This window comes from Eumetopias jubatus, unplaced genomic scaffold, assembly GCF_037043125.1.
Source record: "Eumetopias jubatus isolate StellerSeaLion01/CBP00866 unplaced genomic scaffold, mEumJub1_p1.0 scaffold_15, whole genome shotgun sequence".
NCBI classification, from domain to species: domain Eukaryota; kingdom Metazoa; phylum Chordata; class Mammalia; order Carnivora; family Otariidae; genus Eumetopias; species Eumetopias jubatus.
The window spans coordinates 73,724,195-73,740,392 of NW_028274821.1; the positions used below are offsets into that span (position 1 = coordinate 73,724,195).

The 16,198-nt window shown below is 35.5% G+C and overlaps 1 protein-coding gene and 1 pseudogene across 16 annotated transcripts in view; both read right to left on the reverse strand.

Annotated features, from left to right (window-relative positions):
- PTBP3 (polypyrimidine tract binding protein 3) overlaps nucleotides 1-16,198 on the reverse strand; it is a 122,519-nt gene that overhangs the window by 50,710 nt on the left and 55,611 nt on the right. For 13 of the 16 annotated variants that reach the window (XM_088018901.1, XM_088018897.1, XM_088018899.1 and 10 more), the window contains 2 exons: nucleotides 10,502-10,671; nucleotides 6,536-6,682 (listed from right to left, as the gene is read on the reverse strand). In XM_088018901.1, the coding sequence (XP_087875027.1) occupies nucleotides 6,536-6,682; nucleotides 10,502-10,671 (317 nt within the window). The remainder of the gene's footprint in view (nucleotides 1-6,535; nucleotides 6,683-10,501; nucleotides 10,672-16,198) is intronic. The other 3 variants (XM_088018910.1, XM_088018908.1, XM_088018909.1) reach the window with 1 other exon arrangement.
- Nucleotides 14,455-15,831, reverse strand: LOC114212768 (ELL-associated factor 2 pseudogene; annotated as a pseudogene).

Consider the following 16,198-nt stretch of genomic DNA (forward strand, 5'->3'; position numbering starts at 1 on the left):
AGAATGGTGATAATTAGTCAAACGCTTGTGATACAAAATGAAAAATCAAAAAAACAAAAAAAATAAATCCCAACACTTTTTTATTGTAATCACTTCCAATTTTAAAGATCACAGTATTCTGCATTATTTTAAATTAAGATTTCTTGCTTTCTGTTTTCATGATTTTAATTTTTACTTTATTATATTATCTCTAATTTGAGTTAAGTAGTTTTCCAACATTATGCTATGAAAAATAACATTAAAACAAGTATCATTCTGAAAGCTGGCTAGCTTTTATTTTCTGTATGCTTAACATTTAACATCCACTTTCATACTTATATACAATTTTTTAGAAGATTTTAAAGAGAGCAAGCGAGAGCACACGAGCAAGTGGGGGGGGGCAGACAGAGAAGCAGACTCGCCGCTGAGCAAGGAGCCAATGAGGGGCTCAATCCCAGGACCCTGCAATCATGACCTGAGCCGAAGGCTAATGCTTAACCGACCGAGCCACCCAGGCACCCCCTTTTTTTTATACCTTTTAACAGCATTTTTAGGCCATATAGATTTTTATGTATCAGGTAATGTACAAAGTGCCCAACATCCAGTTTCCAAAGAATCATCATCTTTGAGAACAGTGTATGAATAATTATTTGAAAATTTTATACCACTGGTTTTCAAAACTATGCTCTTTATAAAACAACCATGTTTATGGAAAACTGAGTAACCTAATCCTGCTTCAAACTCAGCAATTTATTTCATCTATTTTACACTGGGCTCCTCTGTAAGAATTTATTTGGATAAAGGGTTCTACTGCTCTCAAGTTTGAAAACTGATTCAAACTTCCACTTTGAGCTTATAATTAGATGAGGGTGGGGTGGGGGTCAATTAAAAATAAAAACACCCAGAACTGATACAGAAGTTAGAATTAGCAGACAAGAACAGTAAAGTAGTATTTATAACTGTCTCTCTCACACACACATACACACACACAAAGTACAGACATGGAAGATAAACGAATAGTGTTTAACTCACGTGTGGCTAGTGGCTAGTGAGCACTTGAAAAGTGCCAAGTGCAATTGAGGCACTAAAATTTTTTTCTTTTTCTTAAAGTTTATTTGTTTTTAATAATCTTTACACCCTATGTGGGACTTGAACTCACAACCCTGAGATCAAGAGTCATATGCTCTTCCGACTGAGCCAGCCAGGCATCCCACATTTTTCATTTTTAAATATATTTAAATTTAGCCATATGTAGCTGGCAGCTACCATACTGAACACAGCTCTAGAAAGTCTAGGGGAAGATGTCATCCTAGAGAGGTTCTAAGTGGAATAATGGTTCTTTCTTTTCTTAGATTAGGATGATTAAATCTTTACAAAAGTAAGCCTGCATAACCAAAAGTAAATTGAACCTGACTTCATTATGCCATCAATCTCTCTACCAATCCTTTCTATCAAACAATTCTACATATATACTCACTGCTACTAGTATTACTATTCTTGTTCTCATAGTTCCTCTTCCTTCACTCTTCCTCTTTGGAATTTGGGATACCATAGTGAAGAAATATAAGAAGCCATGGTATATAGTGTCCTAATCATTCTAGAGTTCTCAATGCATTCTGCATTAGTACTTCACAGAGCACTGAGTACAAAGGTCTCTGAGTAGCAGGCATGCAAGAAATGCTTTTGACAATAAAAATCTGAGAAAATAATACCTGAAAAGACAGATTTATTTTATAAATAACTCTATAGTTTCAATTTTTAATTAGGCAAAACATTTTAAAAAATAAAATTGAGGCATACTCTCCACTGAAGACAACAGAAAAGTCAGGGGAAAAAATGAGAAATGTTTTTTAATCTTCGTAAAAAAATTTTATTCATTTATTTGAGAGCAAGAGAGAGAGAAAAGGAACAGGGGAAGGGGCAGAGGCAGAGGGAGAAGCAGACCCTTGCTGAGCAGGGAGCCCACTGCGGGGCTTGATCCAGGAACTCTAGGATCATGATCTGAGCCCAAGGCAGACACTTAACCAACTGAGCCACCCAGGCATCCCAAGAAATGTTTTTTTAATATATAAAAAAATTATTTCACATAGCTGACTTATGTTCTGTGTCTTTGATGCTAAAAATTATGAGGCAGCAGAATTCCTACTTATGGGAGATAATTTTAAAAAAATTCTTTTAAGACTTTATTTATTAGGGAGAGAGAGAGAGAGAGAAAGAGCACAAGCTCGGGGGAGAAGCAGAGGAAGAAGGAGAAGCAGACTCCCCACTGAGCAGGGAACGTGACTAGGGGGGGCTCAATCCCAGGACTCCAGGATCATGACCTGGGCCAAAGGCAGATGCTTAACCCAGAGTCACCCAGGTGCCTCTAATTTTTAAATGTTTTACAAACAAACTTTCTGAAATAGTTGTAGTAACTATTAATAAAGAAAACAGCAGTAGTGTGATTGGAAAATCAACAAATATTTTATCCTAGTGGGGGAGGGCAAATATACTCCATGTAAAATTTAAATGTGCTTGGATAATATGAAAAAGACATTTCTAAAATTGAATTGTAAATGAATATACAATAAAAATGCACAGATCTTAAGTGTACAGGTGATGATTTTTTAGGACAACATTTTTAGGGAAAATCCTTCCATGGTTATCTCTTTGCGGATTTATAAATGTTCACCCACAGGTCAAAAAAAACCTGTCTATACCATAATAACTATAATTAATAAAACCGTATCTCAAATGCTATACTTCAAAATATGATCTAAATGTTTTACCAGTAATTGTAGTTTAAATAAAAGGATAAAATATTTGGTATTCACCTGACCTTCTGGCAAGTATGTCCATAGGAAAAGAAGTTATGTGCATGTTTTGGGTCATCTTGCTATTCAGAGAACAAAAGATAATGAAATAGTAATTTATCAGTTTTCTGGAGCTGTCAGAATAAAAAGACATTTGGTACATTTTATATATGCAAACAGGTACTTTCAATTCTGACTTCAGCTTTGGTGTAGGACTTTGAATAAAAGAAAAATTACTATATTTTATCAAACACCAATGCATAAAAACTGCACAAAAGTAACAAAATGGAAAGGGCACTGGGAAGAAATCAAGGCTATCTAAGAATAAACTAGGTCATTTCAGCTGGCTTTGGTTGCCAAGCAACTGGGATTTCTCACAGTTTCCCTTTAGAATAACCAGTCTTTAAGAGTTTTATTAAATTGTTTATTTCTTCTTCAAGACTTACATTAACATATTTAGGAATCAAACTAATAAGAAAACTTCCATGACTTATATGAAGGAAAATTAAAAACTCTAATGAAAGACAAACTTCCTCTTCCAAAGGATCAGAGAGTAATATAAATATGTTAATTATCTTCAAATTAATCTATAAAATCAACCCAAATCCAATTTTTTGGGAAGGGGTAGGAGTTATCAAAATAATTCTATTCTGTATGAAGAAATAAATAAAATATTGTAGCTAGTTGGGGGTGCCTGGGTGGCTCAGTCAGTTAAACATCTGACTCGATCTCTACTCAGGTCTTGATCTCAGGGTTTGAGTTCAAGATCTGCACTGGGCTCCACGCTAGGTATGCAGCCTACTTAAAAAAATAATAATAATAAATAAATTTTAAAAATATAGTAACTATTTAATGGCTGAAAAGAGAGAGTAAAGAATGGGGCTTTGCCCTATTCAATAGATCAATACTGGAGACATGAGCCCTAGGGACATGGAAACAGGAATGGAACAGAATGGAATCCAAAAGGTAGTCTGGATTAGACATTGAGTGCATACCAAGCAAGCAGCCCACACATGAGGGTACATGGGCCATGCAAGCAGAATGTGTATGCATGTCTAGTAAGTGTATATATGTATACTGTAAGTAGGGAAAAGCAAGTATATGGAAAACTAGAACATGACAAAGGACAAGTTTCACATTAGTTGATAATAACAAATGGGTTATTCAAAAAAACAATAAGGGAGAAACTGGTCACTGGGAGTTAAAAAGAAAAAAAACAAAAAACCAAAGCCTACTCTCACTCCTCAACTCCAAAATATTTCTAATAAAACAAAAATTTAAACATTAAAATAAAAACAGCTAGAGGCGCCTGGGTGGCTCAGATGGTTGGGTGTCTGCCTTCAGCTTGGGTCGTGATCCCAGGGTCCTAGGACTGAGCCCCGCATTGGGCTCCTTGCCCTGCAGGAGGCCTGCTTCTCCCTCTCCTTCTACTGCTCCCCCGGCTTATGCTCTCTCGCTCTCTCTGTCAAATAAATAAATAAAATCTTAAAAAAAATAAAAAATAAAAATAAAATAAAAACAGCTAAAACACAAAGTATGAGAAGAAATAGGTAAAAACAAAGTTTTTAAATGTTGCTATGCTAGGTCTTTATGAGCATGGTATCAAAATCAGAAACCATAATACAATCTTAAAGAGATTTGACTATTGTATAAAAATATTTTAAAAACTGTATTAGCAGACAAAACTGAGAGACAGAAAGTAGAATGGTTGCCAGAGGCTAGGAGAGTTGGGGAATGAGGAATTAATGTGTAGGGTACAGAGCTTCAGTTTGGGAAGATGAGAGAATTCTGGAGAAGATGGTGGTGACGGGTTACACAATGTGAATGTACCAAATGCCGCTGAACTGCACTTACAAATGGTTAAAATGGTAAATTTTATGTTATATATATTTTACCAGTTTTAAAAATGAGGAAAAAACTTCATTAACAGAAATCACTATATATGTAAGTTATCAAATAAACATTAAGTAAACAATAAGATGTAATTTCTCATCTAGCATATTAACAAAGATGACAAGAAAACTGCTTGCTCACACATTATCAGTGGCAACTTAAGTAAAATATATTCTTTAAAAAAAGCATACAGGTAACATTTATCAAAATATAAAATATGCATATGCTTAGTCCCAGCAATTCTGAGGCCACAAATGTAAACCAGTAAGACAATGTTGCCAAGTGTGCTAAGATATGTAAGAATGTTGCTACAGTGTTATTTGTAAAAGCATAAAATCAGAAACAATTTGAATGTCTATTAACAAGACATTGATAGATTATGGCTAACTTACAGAAGGGAGTATTATGCATTCATTTAAAAATCATGATGTGGGGTGCCTGGGTGGCTCAGTCATTAAGCATTTGCCTTCAGCTCTGGTCATGGTCCCAGGGTCCTGGGATCGAGCCCCGCATCAGGCTCCCTGCTTGGCGGGAAGCCTGGTTCTCCCTCTCCCACTCCCCCTGCTTGTGTTCCCTCTCTCCTGTCTCTCTCTCTGTCAAATAAATAAATAAAATCTTTAAAAAAAATTTTTAAAAGAAAATCATGACGTAATTTTACCTTTATTGTCATAAAACAATATCCATGACACATTATACAGAAAAAATACCTTTCAAAACATTAGGATTACAATGATGTAAAATTATATACATAGACAATTATACACCTGAATAGAGAAGGGGTACACACCAAACCGTTAGCAAAATGTTAGCTAATTAGCTCTCTTTGGATAACTGGATTGTTTTCGATGTTGTTATTTTTTACTTTTCTAGATGGTTTGAATGTTTTACCATGAGAATGTATGCTATTTTGAATTTTTAAGTCAGTTTTTGATTTAAAAAAGTCTAATACCTAAAAAGTTTAGTATCTAACATCTCATTTACTAAGTTTATATAGGTTATTATATATCATTAATATCTCTTAGAACAAGTTAAGGATTATGCCCAGAAGTTATTGTTTTAAAAATGTGGAAAACTGTAATTTAACTCAGTAGCTTGTACCATAATGACTTCCAACACAGAATCAAAGAGCTGGAGGAGTTCTTTTGCCTAGTGCAAGAGTATAGGGGCCAAACTTGCTCTTAACATAGTAAAAAACCTCTTTCCTGCTTTGTGGATTAATTTTTCTACCCTTAAGTAACTTCAAGTTACTATTTTGGCTACTACATATCAACCTGGAGAGACACAGAAAAAGTCAACATGAACTATATCAAAATAAAAACTGAAAAATTAGGTTAGAGATGTTGATATTCTACATTCCACATTCATCTAGAAGAGTCAAAATTCATTTAATGACCATTTCTATACAAATTCTCATTAACATTTTAAATGTTAAGTTCAGTTACTTAACATCACAACAGAAACTTCAAATTCTTAACGCCTCTATTATATATTCTGTACATTCTGTAAAAAGTTCCTTTTAGATCTGAAATTTTAAGAGATAGATAAGAATATAAGTTTTTTCTTTTACTCATTAAGTTTCAAGGGAAAACTAACACAATTCCTAATACCATAACTTCAAACCTATTTCTAAGTAGTATACTTAAGCCTTCATGTAAGAATTTACACACACAATCTTTACTAATCTTTACACGCATCCCAACATGAAGGAAATCACATGATTTTTTCCCTCTGAAAAATAGAAAGTTAATTTTCTATTAAAAATTTTTCTATTATAAAAATTAAATTTTATATTATATATATATAATATATATATAATTTATATTATACTATGTGTTCTTGTAACTAATTTTTAAAATGCCTTTAATACTTACAGCTTGATTAGGTAGATTGTCAGTCTTAAGTTCTCTGTGGTTGGAATACTGAATAAAAACAGGCTGGCTTCGAAGATGAGGAGTAACAGGAGTGTAATAATTCACCATAGTAACAGCAGCTTCCTCAGAAGCCATTTCTAAGAAAGCCTGCAATAAACACAAGAAAGCAAAGTGAAAGCTCATGTTTTGAAAGACAGCTAACACCTATGAAAAGACTTTTCCTTCAAAGTGTATCACTGATGTTAACTGAAAACACATTTGAAAAGTTGGGTTCAATAAAGGATTTGGGACTGGGAAATTTATCAGGTGAATAAATGATTTCATGTGGTTTTTGGTTTTTTTTTCTGTTTTTCTAAAATCTAGAAATAATTAAAAACACAAAAATAAAGGTGAGCATCAGCACTGTAAATGGATGCTTTCAGGGGTTGGATTTAATAGCTCTTTCCTAAACAAAAACTTCTCCAAGATGAGGGGGGCGGTGGAGGGGGGGGGAATAATGATTTACTCTCCTTTACCTTCTACTAAACAGCTGTTTATGATACAATTAAGTTTATGATGCAATTAAAAAGAGCATTCAGGTGCAAAAGCTCAATTGTTCAAATTAGGGAAATGAGAAAACTTCCTACATTAAGTCAATATTGATTTGAGTCATTCAAGTGACTTTTTTTGAGATCTGTGTTAAAAAATACAGAGGGACGCCTGGGTGGCTCAGTCGGTTGAGCATCTGCCTTCGGCTCAGGTCATGATCCCAGAGTCCTGGGATCTAGTCCCGCATGGGGCTCCTTGCTCGGCGGGGAGCTTGCTTCTCCCTCTGCCTGCCGCTCCCCCTGCTTGCGTGCACTCCCACTCTCTCTTTCTGACAAATAAATAAAATCTTTAAAAAAAAAAATTTAGAGACATCAGGCCCAAAATGATGTCACCTATACTAAGCCAAAGTCACCAAACCAAGACTTAATACCAAACAATTATAGTTTCAACCTCTCCCGAGTGGAATCTTAAACGATCCATCTGGAAGCACCTGGTCAGCACCAGTGAGGTTATCTGCCTAACAGACCCCCACCATCCCTAAAGGAAGGTGACCTTGCCTGACAGAATTCACTCTGCTAGTAACGTCCTTGTCTCACCCTATTCTGCCTATAAAAGTCTTTCATTTTGCACTGTTCTTTATAGCTCCTTTCCATCTGCTAGATGGATGCTGCCCAATTCATGAACTCCTGAATAGAGCCAATAAAATCTTTAAAATTTACTCAACTGAATTTCATCTTTTAATATCTGCAATCATTGTACTAATATCAGATATTTGAAAAATAATACAGGAAGAGCTGAGATGGAAGAAGATCCTTGGGACTTATGTCTTACTCTATACATGGCTTCTTCTGGCTATCAAAACTCCTGAAACTTGTGTGACAGGTTTTGCCACCCTATCTTAATGGTTAGTTAGGAAGATGAAATAGTAACCATTCTGACCCGTCAGAACTACCTGTAAGAACATCTCAAATCTGAAATGCAAGAAGAACCCCTGATCCCAATCAATGCAAATTTCTAGTTAGACAATTCTTTCTCACTATAACAGAGCAAGTGTACAGTAACCACTTCAAATTATGCATAAAACATTTACAATTTATTTATAACAATATGTATTTATTAACAACAAAATTTCCTGAGCACAGAAAATGGCAAATATCTATAAATCAATTTATTTGTTTATAGTTATATTACTTGTTAAGTGTTTCTATCTGGCAAATATTCCAGTAAAGGAATATTAACTTGACAAATGTTAAATGTGATGCTTAACTGTATCAATCAAATGCCACAACTGAATCAATTAAATGCTTTAATGAACTAACAATATTCTATGAGGTAGTAATGTTAGCCACATGACAGTCGATCAAGTATTATTAATTAATCCACAATAGATAAAATTTCACTATCTTCAAGGAATAAATGTCCACATGCAATTTAAAAACACTATCCAAATGTATCAGTAATATACTTTTACTAGTTTTTCTAAGAGGTTAAAAATGACAAAGGTAACCAAAACAGCTATAGCAATACTTTCTATCTGGTTTTTAATCATCTTTTCAACAAAGAAGTTGTAAACTGTTTGCTAATAATATTCACTATATGGGGGGAAGAGTATCTTTCTGAAAACTCCTTCAAAAATGCAAAGAACTAAACTCAATGTCTAACAGTCACACAAAAGAAAAGCTAAACGTCTTTGGAATACATGATTTTTGTTACAGAAAATTTTTCCTGAAAGTATATACAACCTAAAAATTCATACGTAAAAATAAATTTTTCCACATGGAGCCCAGTAAAGGAATTATTTAGGTTTTCCCAAAGTATCCAGAGAAATCCATTTCCATAAGGGGTGGAGAAAAAAACCAAAATTCACTACCCACAGAAAGGCTGGTGCAAATATCCCCCAGGCTGCCCTCAACACTCTACCTCTAAGTACCATAGGAGAGATTATACCTACAAGTAGTTCTAATGGCTCACATGACACTCTCTTGCTAAAGTATATTACTAACAAAATATTTTCTAAACAGGATTTACGATCCAAAGATAAGCAATTAACCTAACAGTCAGCACTACAGATAAATAATAAATACAGAACCAATGGTAGAGACAAAGACAAAGTGTGATGTTGCCTGCTACCCCTCATAACCATTTGACAGAATGTACAGGATACAGTACATGAAACATGATAATGTACATGATATATATACATGATAAATCTCACAGCCATTAGACTTGGCCAAGTTGGCTCTTTTAAAACTACGCAAACCACACTATTCTCAATAGTGGCAATTGAGTTAAAGATCCAAGTGCATGTACTATCTCCAAAAGATGCACGATGTGTAAACACAACAAAAGTTGAATACTAAGACATGTTATTTAACCTCTCCAGATTTAAATAACTTCATCTGAATTAAATGGGAATGTTTATTTAGTTTACTAAAGGGCCAGAATCTTCCAATCTCTTTCATATCCAACACGTATCAATCTATTTATAAATCTATTTATAATGTATCTTAAACTTATTTATGAAAATTCTAAGAAATAGGGATTTATCACAATGTATTACACAATGTCTAGGGCCTAAATTTGTTGTCCTCCTCTTATAGCAATGCTCAGTATAAAAGGTTTTCAGGACAACCAAAAACTGGGAAAGAACTAAAGAATTCATCGTAGTGGGGTCTAAGCTGGAACAAGAAAGCAGATTGTTCAAATTAACATGAAAAGTATTGTATTTTTGTCATGGTCACCACAAAAGCAAGTTTCCTTATTCACCTTAAGAAAAACCTATTAACTTCTGAAATGAAAAACTTCTAACAGTCTCTTTGGAGAAACTGTATGTTAATTCTACAACTAAAATACACTATACATTTCTATAAAGATTTTGGAAAACTTAAATATTCTTTTTTTTTAAGATTTTATTTATTTATTTCAGAGAGAGAATGAGAGATAGAAAGCACGAGAGGGAAGAGGGTCAGAGGGAGAAGCAGACTCCCTGCTGAGCAGGAAGCCCAATGTGGGACTCGATCCCGGGACTCCAGGATCATGACCTGAGCCGAAGGCAGTCGCTTAACGAACTGAGCCACCCAGGCGCCCAGGAACTTAAATATTCTTTAATTGCCAAATAAGGTATAACTTATATCCTCTCTCTCTGTCTTGGTCTTCTGATAACCAAAGGATATTTTCATAAACTATTTTGTAACTAAGAATATAAAATGTTTTTTGTTAAGGAAGAAAAGGACAAGTCACTGAATAAGAGATAATTCTATGTCTGTGTTAATATTTTTGTTTGTTGCTTCCTGTCACGCACCAAAAGATTCTACTGAAAAAACTACTTATGTAAAGCAAATAAAATTTAGAAAAAACAGAAAAGTTCAAGAAAATAAGTGATCTTTAACACTAATACCCAGAGTAATCACTGTGGTTCAAGCTTTAAACATTACATACCTGGCTTTTTCCTTTCAACATCAAAAGATTAGTAACTTTGCCAAATGGTAGACCTAATGATATGACCTCTGCTTCGGTGACATCACTTGGAATTTTGCGAAGATGGAGAACACGGGAAGGCGAACAGGGAGGTCTATCTCCTTTAAATTTCTTGTTGTCATTCCCATTAGCTAAAAAAATATAAGATTTTTTGAAATTACTGAAACTATTTTAGGTTGACATACTACATTAACCCTATCGTCACGTTTCATCCTCCAATAGTTTTAGTTTTTGAAATTCAGGACACTATGGGCATCAGGGAAGAGAAGGAAAGTGGAAAACCATCCACCTTCAATGAATAGGTGTTTTTGTTTTTTCACTGCAAGTATTAAATTTGTTAAAAATTCAAGTCTGATTTTTAACTTCAAGGAAAACATTGGATAAATAAATTACGTTTTTAGAGGTATCTCATACCTCTAAATAGTACCTCTAAAGAGTCAACTATTTGTTGTGAGTAGAGAACAATGTTTAGGTCTCTAATGTATTTTTATTTATTTTTATTTTTATTTTAAGATTTATTTATTTGACAGAGAGAGACACAGCAAGAGAGGGAACACAAGCAGGGGGAGAGGGAGAGGGAGAAGCAGGCCTCCTGCGGAGCAGGGAGCCCGATGCGGGGTTTGATCCTAGGACCCTGGGATCATGACCGGAGCCGAAGGCAGACACTTAACGACTGAGCCACCCAGGCGCCCTCTAATGTATTTTTAAAGATTTTTTCCTAATTGTTAGTTCTAGTGCTAAATAAATAAGAATAACTTTTAGTAAAGATTATAAAAGAAATTTTATATTTACTACATCCTGAGGGGATTTGGATTTGAGCTGTATCAAATTAGCTTTATTTCTTAGGCATTATGTTTTTACTAATCTTTTTATGAAGTGTTTTTTTAGAAGCTAAACTGTGGTTTCCTAATATAATCTTATTACTAATTATGTTGCAGTAGGTCTTAACATAAGCATCATCTTGTTAGAAATGCAAATTTTCAGCCCTACCCCAGACCTACTAAATCAAAAGCTTGGGGTGGGACCCAGTAACCTATGTTTTAACAAGCCCTCCAGATGATTTCGATGCAATCTGAAGTTTGAGAACCACTGCTGCACAATAAAGAAATCCATTGGCCCAGTTTACAGCTAAATTTTATTTAAATCCTTTTAACACTGACAATAACTAGAACTGACAAGCCTGTAAATGAATACTCAAATTTATGTACATAAGATTCAGAAATGTTTTTCCCCAAAAATAGCACCATGTATGACTGAATGAATGCAAATTATCTGAAAGCCCTGAGTTTCATTACAGTGGGTTTTTTTAAATGCTAAATAGTACCATACTTAGCACTATTAGGAGTAAAATACAATCTTTCCAAATGCCTAAAATTATCATTTTTCCAAACATTAATGGAACTTTGCAAACAAATAACATGAAGACCACATAAAAATTATATGGCAATATTCTGTACCCATATCTGTGGCCCAGAACTCAACTTGCTTACAAGTGGGTAGGTTGACTTAATAACCCAAGCCAGCACTCACTCCCAAATTTTCTGTTCATGAATGCAGGCAGCATCGTACCCAGACCCCGAAGACTATCAATTCCTATAGGGCCTTAGTGGCTGTGCCTGTATATAGCAAATGCCTAGCAAGACTAAAAATAACAGGCAGTCAAATATTTATTCAAATAAATCTGGGAAGCAAGAGATTCTTTTCCCTCCTCTCAATCACCCAGAAATACTGATTTTTCCCTCCAAAATGACTGATTACATTTTTCATGTCCACTCTCGATGTCACTAGTTCACCTATGATCTTCCCCCTTCTATTCTGCCTTCCTCTAGCCTTACTCCCCCTCTACTGTCACTCAGATCTAACATCTTACCAACCAAACTAAAATAGTGTTATCACATCACTATTCTGCTTTAAACACCCTGATGGGCTTCCAACCACCTAGAATGTCCCTTAGTTTCTAGTTTTCACTTATACTGCCTCACTTGAGTTGACAATATATCTGAGATAAATCTTACTAATTTTAACAGATGAAGAGACAGGTCCAGAGAATAAATGATTTTTGTACATAGTTAGCAAGTGTAAAAAGTGTCATTCAAACTAAAGTTTAAAGGTAATATTTTTTAGCACAAAAATCTCAAAATGTCTTACCATTCCTAGAAAAAAGCAAGCAACTTGATACTGACATAAATTTTCAAAGTATGTGCAGATTTATGTGGATTATAATGGTAACACTGTCACAAAATCAGAACCCTACATATCATGTTCTAGATAGGAGCGAAAGGGCACGGGGTGTGCCCTTTTGCACCCTCCTGGTAGGCCTAGATGGCCAGACAACAATACTATCATCTTGTACTTTTGTAACCAGTACAAGGTGTTAAAAAACTGGAAAAACATCCTAAAAGCAACAGGATTTTATCAATTTACCCAGAATATTCCAAAACAAATGAACATTTAGAAGGTTGTTTCTTTAACAGAGGTTTTAATCATTACCTGTGTAAGTAAAAATGAACGCCTATATATGCTATTTGAGCTCGTGTTAGACTATCAAATAAAGACCTATGGTAAGGGACACCTGGGTGGCTCAGTTGGTTAAGTGTCTGCCTTCGGCTCAGGTCATGATGTCAGGGTCCTGGGATCAAGCCCTGCATCTGGCTCCCTGCTCAGCGGAGAGCCTGCTTCTCCCTCTCCCTGCCGCTCTGCCTACTTGTGCTCTCTGTCAAATAAATAAATAAATAAAATCTTAAAAAAAAAAAAACCCATGGTAACAAATTTTTATCGAGAAATATGCATTAGGGGTGCCTGGGTGGCTCAGTCAGTTAAGCGTCTACCTTCGGCTCAGGTCATGATCCTAAGGGTTCTGGGATCGAGCCCCCCATCAGGCTTGCTTGGCAGGGAGCCTGCTTCTCCCTCTGCCTCTCCCCCTGGCTTGTGTGCACACTCTCTCTCTTTCAAATAAATAAATAAGATCTTAAAAAAAAAAAAGAAATATGCAATTATAGAAACCCACCATTTTAGGCTAATTGCTCTGAATTATAAAAGTGCCCGAACTATGTTAAGAGCATGGGCTATTAAATCAGACAACCTGTTCTAACCACGCTACCTGGCATAGCTGAGCCTCAAATTCTTTTCCAGTCAAATGAATATAATAACAAGACTATTTTGAAAATTAAATTAGATAACATAAATACTAGATGTAGGGGCACCAACATCTTGGAGGGTCGCTCAGTGAGTTAAGCATCTGCCTTCCGCTCAGGTCATGATCCCAGGGTCCTGGGATGGAGCCCCACATCAGGCACCCTACTCAGCAGGGAGTCTGCTTCTTCCTCTCCCTTTGCCCCGCCCCTGCTCATGCTCTTGCTCGCACTCTTGCTCGAACTTTCTCTGTCTCTCAAATAAAAAATCTTTAAATACTAGGTCTAATGCCTAGCATATACTAATCAATAATATGTCTCGATTTTCTTAGGAAGGACTATTTTACCTGGAAGTGATGTTCTTTCTACCTTTTTGGTATTAAAATGAAGACCATAGGTGACAGTGACTTTTTTCTCTTGATGTGCTTACTTAGCAAAATTTAAGACATTGCTCAAAATTAACTAAAAATTTTATTATTCTATGAAATCTAAAAATCTAAGAACTACTCATCTAGATGACCCCAGAAAAGGTTATAGCCAAAGACTTGATGAATATAATAATCTGAAAATGGAAAATATATAAACAATCACATGGCCATGATTTACTAAAAGTCAAAGGAAACAAGGAAATTCTAATGTATTAAATACATGACTTTGAAGAATGACTCTGTACAAAATACTTTAGAGACTTCCCAAAAATTTTATTATGAAAATCAGCATTCAAAATACTTAGCTTGTAAAAAATCTTGATTTTATTAAACAATATATTGAAAACTACTGAATGCCTGCTACATATTAGGTTACAAAGGAAATAAGTAGAAGAGTCTTTTTTTTTTTTTAAACCATGGGCATTTTTACAAATCAACTGTTTTGACATTTCATAATTGGGAGACAAGCAGTGTTTTAAAACAGAGCATTGAACTTGAACTCTAGAATACCTGATCTGCTACTTGTTAACTAACAATATGTGGGCAAGTTACCTAACGTCTGTTTTCTCATCTGTAAAGCCTAATAAACGGAAATGCTGGTACTTTAAAAAGGCCAAAAATATAACATCAACTGAAAATTCTGAATGAAATTTAATTTCTTTTATCATCAAAATTAAGATACATTTTCTTCAGTATTAGGAATCTTGATTCTTAACATAAATTATCATGTCTTATAAATTTTATATTATAAATATAAGCTGAATGTTTCTTCAATCATCACTGCCACTTCCTGATTCACTCAGGTGCAAATCATTTCTTAAACTATTCATCAGAAGGCCATTGTTGTCATGAGATCTATTCTGGCCGGCATCTGTATCAGGAATCTTGCAATGTGGCATGGCAGACATGGCAGGATGTCCTGAGATATAATCCTCTGGATCAGAAGGAGAGGATCTACACTCTTCATCGTCTGAATCATTGGAACTATCCTCACTACTTGAAGATGATGAACTTTTGGAATCCGATGAATTATCACAACTACTCATCTGTCCATTAGACTAACTTCTGCCTTCAGTTCTCTCTCAATATCATCCACTGGAGATGCTGGGGACATTTTGTCTTCAGATGGAGACTGTTTCACAAGATGGGGAGTCCTGGCTAAAGTCTGCATTTGTTGCTGCCATTGCTCTCAACGATACTGAAGTTTACGACTTCCTTCAACTCTTGTTCTTTTTACAGTGATGTTGCTGCTGAGTTTTTCCAGTCAGCATTCTCCAGTGTCATGGTTAATAATTAAAATGCATTCCTTTAAGTAAGGTTGCTCTGAACCTTTGAAAACAGTTACTGGTGGAGTTGAACCCTCTATATCTGGCACAGTTATTGTCACCTGTTCACCTTTGCCGACTGCAAGCTCTCCTTCACAGGAAGTGTCAATAGAAATAGAAGCAGGTTTGAAGTCATAGTGTACAGTGTGGAAGGCGCAGCGTGGCTGCTTCTCGAAACTCTCGTCTAACGTGAGAACCCGCTTGTGACGGTCCACGTGCAAGGGTCCCGCTGCTCCATTCATCATTATTCTCCCGCTGTGACTTGGCCTTGGCCACCTGCGCTCACTCCCATCTGCCACCTCATCCTGAAGCAGCTGCATTTGCTGTGGCCCGGGCAGCCAGCAGACTCCAGAAGAGTCTTTTTAAAATTCATATATTCCCATCTCAAAACTGGAGAAATCCACCAAGAAAACTATCCTAGAAATATGGATCTTTTTATTTTTTTAAAGATCATTTATTAATTTGAGAGAGAGAGAGAGAGAGAGAGAGCACAAGCAGGGGGAGAGCAGAGGGAGAGGGAGAAGCAGGCTCCCCGCTAAGCAGAGAGCTGGATGCAGGGCTCGATCTCAGGAACCTGAGATCATAACCTGAATCGAAGGCAGACGCTTAACCGACTGAGCCACCCAGGCGCCCCCAATATGGATCTTTTTAAAAATGCAACTTTATTAGGTTATACTTTAGATATAAAATCCACCTACATTTTAAATGCAGTATGACAACTTTTGACAAATGTATATACCCATATGACGGCAAAAATCAAGATATAGAACATTT